The 11,901-nt window shown below is 41.8% G+C and overlaps 1 protein-coding gene across 5 annotated transcripts in view; it reads right to left on the bottom strand.

The window, feature by feature from the left end:
- Positions 1 to 7,419: 7,419 nt before the first annotated feature.
- LOC126998390 (acyl-coenzyme A diphosphatase NUDT19-like) overlaps positions 7,420 to 11,901 on the bottom strand; it is a 57,759-nt gene continuing 53,277 nt past the window's right edge. For all 5 annotated transcript variants that reach the window (XM_050860014.1, XM_050860011.1, XM_050860012.1 and 2 more), the window contains exon 8: positions 7,420 to 7,688. In XM_050860014.1, the coding sequence (XP_050715971.1) occupies positions 7,471 to 7,688 (218 nt within the window). In that variant the 3' untranslated portion in view covers positions 7,420 to 7,470. The remainder of the gene's footprint in view (positions 7,689 to 11,901) is intronic.

The following is an 11,901-nucleotide window of genomic DNA, read 5'->3' as shown; positions in this document are numbered from 1 at the left end:
CATGCTTCATCCTTTTTTTGGGGGCGGGAAATTATCCTCACTAAAGATTGTTAAGTATTCTGATTATTCATAACTCAGACTTTCTCTCGAAGTCTTTCATAAGATTTGAATGTGTTACTTATTTCAGCCTGACATATGGCAAGTGCATAATCTCCTCACCTCTAACCTTTCCGCTTCTGTTTAAACTGCTCTCTTTAGTGGGCTTCTCTAGTTACAACCTTATTTCTATAGCGTGTCCTATTGCTCCTGTACAACCTGTGAACCCACTGATAAGGTAGTGTTTTGGGCATTATGTCTCAGCTCAGTGAGAAAACCTAAGAATTTATATCTGATTTCCTATACAGTACATGTACCTGTACCCAACGGAGAGCAAATTTATAATATATACAATAACTTTTAAACCAATTTCAACATGTGGGTCAATGGCATGGTCCTTTGACTCCAAAACCTAGATCAGTACTTCAGGCTAGTGAGGTGAAAGTATATACTGATATTAAAAATTAGAAGTCACAAAACTGGACAAATTAAGAAATTCCAGAATACAAAATGACCTAAACATTGCATCTACTGAATATAGAAAAAGGCAATCGAGATGGGATGGACATGTGCAAAGAATGAACAGCTACCCAAAGAAATCTTGAAATTGGACTTCACAAATAAGACCACGTGGAAGACAGGATGAGTTGGATGAAAAAGGAGAAAAGAGGACCTACCAGCGATGAAGTAATGGAGGATGAAATCAAGATCAAGTGGAGTGGAGAAGATTAATCACAGCATCTGACAGGTTCATAGGGATTTCCAGGTGTCAGGTGAGAACTAAAAACTAATAATGTATGTGGTGAGATGAGATTACTTATCTGATAGGGTGAGCAATGCTAAGGAGGGCACCTTTTTTAAATTTCAATGACTATCAACTACTAATCCTATAATAACCTAATAAATCCATCATAATAGCTTCATCAAACTTGACTTTATATTTAACCTAATCCCACAGGTAGGAGTAGTAGTGGTTGTAGTAATAGTAGTAGTAACAATAGTAGTAGTGCTTCGTAAAGGGGAATAAAATTACTTGTCTATCATTTATGTGCCTCTGTTCAACTGACAGGTGTTTAGACGAACCATGATTTTTTGTGAGTATGAATGTATTTATCTCATTGTTGTGTGCAGGATTTGAGATAGTCTCATATTATCCTGTCTCCACATTTGGTATCCAGCTTAGCTTCAAGGAGAGCGTCTGCCGTGGATTTTTTTTTTAAATTGATAAAGTTGTAAAAAATTCACATATCTTCGTACATGGCCTCAGCTAACTTGTGGCCAAATGTTACGAAGAAATAGCACTGAATCTCTTACCCCCCCCCTCGCCTTCCTCCGTTCATCACTCACATCACTATAATACACTTGCCTTCGCCATGCATTCACTGTGTATGGGGAAAGGGTTGCCTACACTGGCATTAGCGTAGATAATGTAATATTGCAGAAAACAAGGTAAAACATTCTCGCGGTGGTGGGGCAAGGCGGGCAGTTTGACATAACCCGTAACATTTTTTTTCATTTTTACAGCTATAATATATCCTTCCTGCACTCATTTCATATATCCACGTGTGCACAGGCGTAATGGAGTGACGTGGGCGTACGGACGTGAGCTTAATTAAGTACCTCCGTTTGTGAGATAATAAGGATATATATTCTCAGGGCGAACGGGGCGGGGTGGCGGCGGCGCGGCTGAAATGTAGCCTAACCCAAACATATTTTTCTTTTTACAGCTATAACATATCGTCCCTGCATTCGTTTCATATACATATGTATGCGCTGGCGTGGAAGGCTGTCGTGGGCTTACGCACGTGATCTTAAGTGGCTTCATTTGTGCCGATGATATATTAAATGCGGAATGCGAAAGTTCGGTTTTCGGGTCCGTAGACTAACCTACACCATATCTGGGATTTTCCCTTATCCGGGTGCCCTCATGGCTCTATTAACCCAGATACCAGAGGGTTTACTGTAGTATCATATATAGATAACATAGTAATAATATGCTGAAAACACAAAGATTGCACACTAGACCACAAATGTAAATGGACACAAGCGCGCAGGTGCTACCACGGTCCAGTAGGTGCTATCTCTGCGAGTGTACACGGACTGAAGGCAGAGTCACACTGGGCATTTTCCTCCAACCATTGGAGATAGGAGCAACCATTGTTGCTCGTACGCCCAACCAGCGAGTTACTGGTTGTCTGTACGGATGAATAATTATTGTGGGTATGAGCAACCGCACGGCTGTATGTAAACAAACAGACGACAGTAGTGGCTGAGTAGTGGAAGATGGCCTATCATAAGAATCATAAAGTGGATTGGCAGAGCTACTTTGTCTACAAGATAAGAGAACACCCTGTGCTGCAGGATCACACATGAAAACTTTGCCAAAAAGAATTGAAAATGAACTGAATGGTCCATGATTGCTGCTGCTCTTCACTTGTTCTGGTGTCTTGCTTGGGTATGAGTGGGGCTACCATTTCCACTAGTTCAAAAAACTCTTCTTTCTACATTCAATGAAATTTGTAGGACTCATGGTCTTCACAGCACAGTTCTCTGATGAGATTTGAGTAAACACTCCGGTCTTTGAAGCCATGATCGTACCCACAACAACTTTTTCCTTCCATCTGACTTTTGCAACAAGTCCATAATTTGAGTAACAGCAGCACAAGCCGCAAAAGCCCTTACTTTTGCAAACATCACCATGTGGATACAGTGTGACTGCTTTGTTTACATTATGGACAGTGGTGGGCACCGCTAACCAAAAAGTTAGCTTCGCTAACAGGTAATCCAATAACTAAAAAGTTAGCTTCGCTTACGATAAACTGCTAAACTGATAAGAAATTAGTGCAAGCTAATGGTAACCACTAGCTTTTATACAGATTTAGCATTTTAGCTCTAAAACCCTTAAAAACAGACCTTGTGAAATGAAATTTCAATATGTTGTAGCTTCGACATAGAGATTTCCAAAAAGGTACAGCATGCCAAAATCAGGTGATAAAGATGTCTACAAGTAAACAAATTAAATTCAACATACACTTTATTTATGCCTTATAAATGAACTTGCAATAGCAATGCTAAAATATCAAAAAGTTTCCATAATAATTGTCCAATTACCCTACTTGAAGGTGTAATTTACCCAAAAGTGGAAACCCTGGAATTATTGCGCCATGTGGCTCAACTGGTGTGGTGCCTGCCCACAACAGACAAGAACAAACCTGTATGAATTTTTTTAGTGGATTTAAAGTTAGCGGAGGAGGAACTACATTTAGCAGAAGCTAATTGGTCCCCTAACTGTTTACAAATTTATCGAAAATGCTAGTCAGCTAACGAAAGGTTGGCTTCACTAATTAGCGGTTAGTGGAACCGTGCCCAACAATGGTTGTGCCTACTGCCAACACGGTTGGAGGAAAAAGCCCCAGTGTGATGCCAGGTTGAACCCCATTCCTATCGTTTTCTGCTCTGAGCGCTCTCCAGTGCGGCAAACAAAAAGAACCCACACTCACATCTTCAACTTGTAACAAACAGGATGCTTGTACACCAAGTCAAAGCTCATATATCAAGGCATATTTTTTTTGCTCGTAAATCAAAACACTCAGAACTGGTATATATATATATATATATATATATATATATATATATATATATATATATATATATATATATATATATATATATATATATATATATATATATATATATATAGTAAAACCTCACCATTTACGCCCTCGCCATTTGCACGGCCTTAATTTGCAGCCATCATACCACCATTTGCGCAGGTGGTCTTGGCATTTGCGCACCTCGCCGCTATGGTAACAGCGTTTACTAGCTGTTCTGGCAGCAAAGTTGCGTCCGCAGGCGAGTTACAGCTGTCTACCACCCACACGCCCACTGCCACCAGTGAAGAAGACTACCAACGTACACATGTCGTTTCCTGCCATTGCCCGATCGCCTCGCCTCGTCTCGTGGTGACTGCCATTATTCGATGTTTTCTGCCTCACCTTTGCACCACCATCATGCCGCACCCAGCGTCATAGAAGCCTAAACCCCGAAAGAACTAGATGATGACCATAGCACAGGTGGAAGCGATTAGGAAGGTAGACAGTGGAAGAGAAAAGCGAGAGATTGGCCGTGAGTATGACGTGTTTCCTGCCAGCAGACCTTTTTTTTTACTGGTAGGGTTTTTTTGGGCCGTGACCGCCCATATGTATTTTTATTCAAATGGTGAGGTTTGACTGTATATATATATATATATATATATATATATATATATATATATATATATATATATATATATATATATATATATATATATATATATATATACACAGTAAAACCCCGATTATCCGAAAAACCGGATTATCCGAAATTGATCTGGATAATGCAATTTTTTTTTCTATACTAAAACGTTATAAAACATCAAAAATAAATAAAAGTAACTACATATGTACTATATTAACACATTTAAAATTGATAAGAACAGTTAAAATGAATATGCTTTCTAATACGTATTGCTGAAATAGCTTGTAACGAATAGATCAATGTATTAGACAAAAAACATTAAACAAACTCTCAACAACACCACGTCCGCACCTTCGCCCCAGCAAGGACGTAGGTGCGGCGAACGAACAAACTACTGCACGACTCTCACACCGTACTCTCAAGACAACGACACAAACACGACTCCCCTCTCCACTCCATGCCACATTCCCCTTCCAACATACGAGTTGCACGATAATATGAGTCATCATACCACTCCATGCCACATTCCCCTTCCAACATACGAGTTGCGCGATAATATGAGTCATCATACTGTGTCTCCACCTGCACGATGCATCAAGGTCACACTTGCAAGCTTGCACAACCATTCACAATTCAGATCTGCAACGCTCACAAGTATCAACATACACTGGTCCAAACAAGGAGACACACAGACAAACATACAATAAAACATTTACATCACATGTTTTAAGCGTACTACTTTGTTTAGCGTAGCATGTGTTTGTTTGGTTTCATTGTTTACATCGTCAGTCGGCGGCAGTCGCGTCACACACTTCACACTGGGCAGTCGCATCGCGTTCTACCTGTGCTTCGACCTCACAAAATGGCGGCCATAAATCCGGATTATCCGAAAAATCGGCTTATCCGAAAGAGGCTTCCCCCCTTCCATTTCGGATAATCGGGGTTTTACTGTATATATATATATATATATATATATATATATATATATATATATATATATTACCCTCTCGAGTTTCGCGCTATCCGAGTTTCGCGGTTAGTCCTAAATTCTTAACATTCCGAGTTTCGCGCATTATCACCCCGAGTTTCGCGCTCCTTTGACACGTACGGGTCACGTCTACTTACCATCGACATCACGCACGCTACCTTTAAAGGTAGTATCACACTGGATGTTTTCCTCTAAACATTGTGGCTATGGCAAGAGAGAGAGAACGGGTCGTTTTGAAGCCGCAGCTAAAGGTGGCTGCCTTACGATTGGCTGCCAGTTCTAAAAGTACGCTTGTGATTCGCTAGGAGTCCGATGACGTCATCGCCGACGCTCACCCTATCAGCGGCTTCACTGCCTTAAGGTGGTGTCACAATGGCCGTTTTCGTCCAACCGTTGGGGCTACGGGCAATGCCCGTACGTCCAACCGGGAGCGAGTTCACGATTATCTGTGAGCTTTTTCTTCCCACCGCGTTGGCACCACCTAGGGCAACCGGCAACTCCAACTTTTCCTGGTGTGCGTCACACACGGCCAAGGTCGGTCGCCCGTATCCAAATCCACAATGTAAACAAAGCACTTGCCCTGTTTCAACATGGCGTCATCTGCTAAAGTAAGGGCTCTTGCAGCTTGTGCTGCCATTACCCAAGTTATGGACTTGTTCCTGAAGTTAAATGGAAGGAAGAAACAGTTGTGGATGTGGCGTGTCTGTGGTTCATGCCAGTTCTCATTGCCACAACTGCGCGTGCGCGGCCAACCCACCCATCTTGCCTCAACCACATAAACACATGGATCGAATAACAACAAACACACACACACACACACACACACCAGACTCATTAGGAACCATTGCAGATGTTTCTGACAAACAGAAACGACTTCACCATCTCTTGAGTGTGTTAGAACGTATTTGGTGAGTGGCTCACATGAACCAAACCTAGCTCTTGGCAAGAAAGCAGTCGTCTTTAACATTGCTCTCTTCTTGCCATTAGGTATTGTTATGCCGGACGTGTTACTTGGGTTCTGTGTCACCGTCAGGAGACTCCGTGGGAGGGAGATATGTAAACACTTTGCACAGCTTCTGTAGTTTAATATTCTTCTTTAGTAGTACACTTCACTCGGACTCTTCACTTAACACTAGCTTACTATGACTGGGACTGGCCCTCTCTCGCCCTCTTCTCCTATATATATCCAGAACAGTAGTCTAGAATATTACAGTATATTTCAGATCATACAAGAACATGTAGCAAAAATATATGCGAGTTGGCAACACTTCCCGCCTGGCGCCTGGCCGCGCCCCGTGGGGCGCGGACAGCTCGCCTTGCTCCCCGCCCCTTTGCTCGTTTCTCCGGGAGCCTTCTAGAGGCCTATGGTACATCATGAGTCTTGTACGAGGAGTTATTTCGGGCAATACCAGCCCGGCCGCCATTTGCATTGTTTACAAACCACACAACCATACCCATACAACAAACAGCTGCATGCCACGTGTCACCAGAACCGTGTGAATTGTGTCTTGCCTAGTTGTCTGTCATGACCTACGAGTGATGGTGGGAATAATATGCTTATTCACTTCATTCAATGGAGGGAGAGAAAATATCCATATCACCGAGTTATCCACTCAGGCACTCAGTTTCAGCCTCATTCGTGTGAGGAAGAAATGAGGGACACCATGAGCGGCTGGCTAGTATTGGTACCGGTACCATACCGTATAGCTGGTACAGTTAGTACTGGTACCGGTACCTGCCCACCCCTATTGTTGAGTAGCGTGGCAGCGTGGGTACTTTATTGTTGTTCAAGTGGCGCGCGGGAAGAACCAAGCTCAGCTGTGTGGCCGCGGCGGCGTGTGAGTCCAGTTGCGTGAGACATCTGGTGGACACTCCATAAAATATCGCGTATAAGTGAAAAAAACGTGTAAATTAAACATTTAATTGGATTTTGGACCCAGCGTTATTTAAAAAATGCGTAAACCAAACTCGCGTAAATCTAGTTACCTGTGTGTGTGTGTGTGTGTGTGTGTCTATATATATATATATATATATATATATATATATATATATATATATATATATATATATATCTATATTTATATCTATATATATCTATATATATAGATAGATAGATAGATAGATAGATAGATAGATAGATAATCAGTAATCAAAGGCAATTTTATAAAGTTATGGACAGTTGTTTATTCACTAACCCAAACAATCTCTATTCATAGTTTGTTTTTCAAAAGTTTCATGGAATTGACATTTGGTGCGACATGGCAATATCTTGGACTAATATTTATGATTATATTTACATCATTCCCGGGTTTCATTTCCATTCTGTGTAAATTCTTTACTTGTCTTCTTAGTTCCTCCATTGTCTCAGGAGTCACGATGGGTTCTCCTTCTCCATTGTAATCTGGTTCTTCAGGATAAAGATCATCACCTGAAAGTAAAAATAAAAGTCAAATTTACAATGATCAGACATCTGTTCCTTGGAAATTTGTCATAGGGATGAGAATGGGGGAGAGAAATGGCAGAAGCACCTCCTTTTACTAATGCATATACAGTCAAACCTCACCATATGGGCGGTCTGAAGGTGCGCAAATGGCGAACTTAATAACCTTCATACTCACCACCAATCTCACGCTTTTTTATTCCACTGTCCACCTTCTTAATCGCTTCCACCTGTGCTATGGTCATCATCGGGTTCTTCCGGGGTTTAGGCTTCGATGACGTTGCTTACAGCATGATGGTAGTGCAAAGGTGAGGCAGAAAACATCGAATACTCACAGTCACCACGAGACGAGGCGAGGCGAACGGGTTATGGCTGGAAACGACATGTTGTGTACGTTGGCAGTGTTCTTCACTGTGCGCGGGTGGTAGACAGCTGTAGCTCGCCAGCGGACGCCATTTTGCTGCCAGAACCACTAGTAAACGTCCTCAAGATCAGCGGACGCCATTTTGCAGCCAGAACCACTAGTAAACGTCCTCAAGATCAGCGGACGCCATTTTGCAGCCAGAACCACTAGTAAACGTCCTCAAGATCAGCGGACGCCATTTTGCAGCCAGAACCACTAGTAAACGTCCTCAAGATCAGCGGTCGCCATTTTGCTGCCAGAACAGCTAGTAAACGTCCTCAAGATCAGCGGACGCCATTTTGCTGCCAGAACAGCTAGTAAACGTCCTCAAGATCAGCGGACGCCATTTTGCTGCCAGAACAGCTAGTAAACGTCCTCAAGATCAGCAGACGCCATTTTGCTGCCAGAACAGCTAGTAAACGTCCTCAAGATCAGCGGACGCCATTTTGCTGCCAGAACAGCTATAGTCCGGTAAATCTTAAGTGGCAGCTCTGACGTAGACAGCCCGCTAGACCCTGATGCCACGTCTCCAACTGACCTCGCACACTGTGCCTCTCTACACCCTTCTCTCTCTCTCTCTCTCTCTCTCTCTCTCTCTCTCTCTCTCTCTCTCTCTCTCTCTCTCTTCTCTTGTGTGTGTGTGTGTGCGCGAGAAAAGTGGGGGTGTACTTGATTCGGGGAGTATGGTGCATGACAATGCATAATAATAATAATAAACCTCTTTAAAAACAACGCGCCAAGACTCTTTACCCCTTAGGTGGTGTGAAAATAAGGTCAAAGTGTAATATTTTACTGTTCTTAGCGACCACTCCTTCCCCACTCCTTGGCCATCCCCAGCGGAACCTCACCATTCACCTGCATATGACTCGCATCAGAATTTGCTTGACGGTCCTGGCATTCCATATATAGGTACAGTCTCCATATTTTATCATAATTATGCCATATAGCTGACATTGTATGGCAGATGGCAGACACACACCAAAAAATGGCAAAAATGCAATAATTAAAGCAGGCAGAGCAACTGGCAACTGCAGTGTGTTGGGTTGAGTTGAGCTGACAACGCCGCAGTGGCAACGCTGCCAAGTGTTGTACAAATTTCTTTGTATTCACTCACAGATAGAGAATCAATCTTAAAAACCATATTTGTTTTTATATTAAAGTGAGAGAGACAAGGGGGGAGAGAGACAGAGAGAAGGATGTGAGAAGCACGGTGTGCGAGGTCAGTTGGGAGACATAGCACCAGTGTCTAGCGGGCCGTCTACGTCAGAGCTGCCACTTAAGATTTGCTGGACTATAGTAATCATCCTCAAGATCAGCGGATGCCATTTTGCTGCCAGAACAGCTAGTAAACGTCCTTAGAAGATCAGCAGAGACCATTTTCCTGCCAGAACAGTTAGTAAACATCCTCAGAAGATCAACGGATGCCATTTTCCTACCAAAACAGCTAGTAAACGTCCTCAGAAGATGAATGGATGCCATTTTTCTGCCAAAACAGCTAGTTAACGTCCTGAGAAGATCAGCAGATGCCATTTTGCTGCCAGTGAGATGCCATTACCATAGCGGCAAGGTGCGCAAATGGCAAGACCACCTGCGCAAATGGTGGAATGATGGCTGTAAATTAATGCCACGCACTTGACAAGGGTGCAAATGGTGAGGTTTTACTGTATACACCTTATGTGCCAAAGGGGTTGATTAAAAGCATTTCTGATTAGTCATGAGCAGTTACCAGATTATCGTACTCAAAGCATCGTATTTACCAGTTTCTGACCTATATACCTATTGCCATAAAACACTAATAATTAACCATTTTAATGATATCTATGCATAAAGCCAGTTATTGGGGTGAAGAAGGCATTTAAGAAGGTAGTAAGAGGAATGTTCGATGGCTCTGACCATCTTGCAGTGCTGGCAAAATTAAAGTTGAAGAAAAAGTGGGTGTTTGAAAAGAAATGTGAAGTAAAAAAGGAAATACTGAAGACAGAAAAGTTACAGGAAAAGAAATAAAACCCGAGTATAAACGTGAAATGGCAGAAGTTTTTAAGTGAAAAATGGGAAAGTGTTAAAGATAGTATAGATATTGAAAAAGTTTTTGGAACATTTAAAGAAGTAATGTTAACTACAACAAAAAAGTGGTAGGGATGAAAGTGGTGAGGGATAGAAAAAGAAAAGGAAATTCATGGTGGACAAAAGAGATAAGGAGGATAGTAAAAGAGAAAAGGGAACTTTTAAAAAGCCATCATTGTTGCAGTTTACAAGGGGAAGGGCAGGAGAGGGGAATGTGGGAGCTATAGAGGTATAAGTCTCCTGAGTATACCCAGAGAGGTATATGGAAAAGTCATAATAGAGAGGGTACAAAGACTTACAGAGGAGAAAATCAGTGAAGAACAAGGAGGCTTTTTCGGAGTCGATTGGATAGCATTGTGGGACGTTTTAAAGATATATGGTGTGGGAGAAAAACTGCTTAGTGCAATAAAGTCTTTCTATGAGGATGCATCTGCATGTGTCAAAATTAGTGGAGAAACAAGTGAGCATTTTGAGATAAAAGTGGGATTAACGCAGGGGTGTGCCATGTCACCATGGTGGTTCAATATTTATATGGATGGTATCATGAGAGAAATGAAGAGCAAAGTTGGGGAAGTTGGAGTAAAAATGTACGCTGAGGGTTGGAAATGGGTGCTGAATTCAATCCTGTTTGCTGATGACACAGTGCTCATTGCAGAAAATGAAAGTGACTTACAAAATTTGGTCAGTGTTTTTGATAGTGTTTGTAAAAGGAGAAAGTAAATGTCAACAAAAGTAAAGTGATGGTTTGTGAGCAGAGTAGAAGTGAGGTTGTAGATTTTGTATGCCCATATAGAGTGGGAATTGAATGTGAAAAAGAATGCAAAATAATTTTGAATGGTGAAGAAATGGAGGAGGTCAATGGGTTTAACGGCCGTAGTATTAATCTTCCCCATTCCCTTTCCGTCCCCATCCCCATACGCGGGTCTGGGGTATGAGTAAACCGCCCCATCCCCTCCCCGTCCCCAGCGGGCCAGACAAGACCAACCCACAAGTCATAATAATGTTGGCAGCACTTTCAAACAAATAATTACAGAAAACGAGATAAATAATGCATTTTTCACACACCATTGTATTCATATACATTATATATCATAAAAGAAAACAATAGCGTTGTTGATCAACATGTAAATAACAGGTAACGCAGGTAAGTTAATTTATGAGACAGGTTGGTATCCATGACTGGTCACACACACCTGGCCAGCCATGGGGCAGCCACATAGGGGTTGCCAGGTCGTGTCATTGGTGGCATTTTTGTCTTAAATCAAGGTGGTCACCAAGAAATGCCCTTTTTTATGGTATATGTTAAGTATTACTATAATAATGCCATATTTAGTCATTTATCTGCTGTCTTTTGCCATTTTGGGGGCAATTATAAAGAAATCTTCAGAATAACTGTATGTTTACAATCAAATGGAAACACAAGAGTCTTTACGAACTAAAAGAAATATATTAACTTCAGCAAAGTTTGCGATACTATATCAGTCATAGAAATATTCTGATACTTTTCAATATATTTTCTTCTATAACAAATAGAACACTATTTATTCATGAAATATACGAAGGGGAACCTAAAGATGTCCTGCCTCGCACCCTGCGTAGTCAACACTTTTTCGACCCCTTCCGCTCTCTCTCCAGATAGTGTTAATCAACCCCAACCCCCCAGGGACGCTTAAAACTGCGGGTCACAGCCAAGGAAAAGGGATGGGATGGGAACGGGAATGGGGGAGATTAATA

Source organism: Eriocheir sinensis, chromosome 14 (assembly GCF_024679095.1).
Source record: "Eriocheir sinensis breed Jianghai 21 chromosome 14, ASM2467909v1, whole genome shotgun sequence".
In the NCBI taxonomy this organism is placed as follows: domain Eukaryota; kingdom Metazoa; phylum Arthropoda; class Malacostraca; order Decapoda; family Varunidae; genus Eriocheir; species Eriocheir sinensis.
This window is presented reverse-complemented; position numbering and strand designations above follow the sequence as displayed.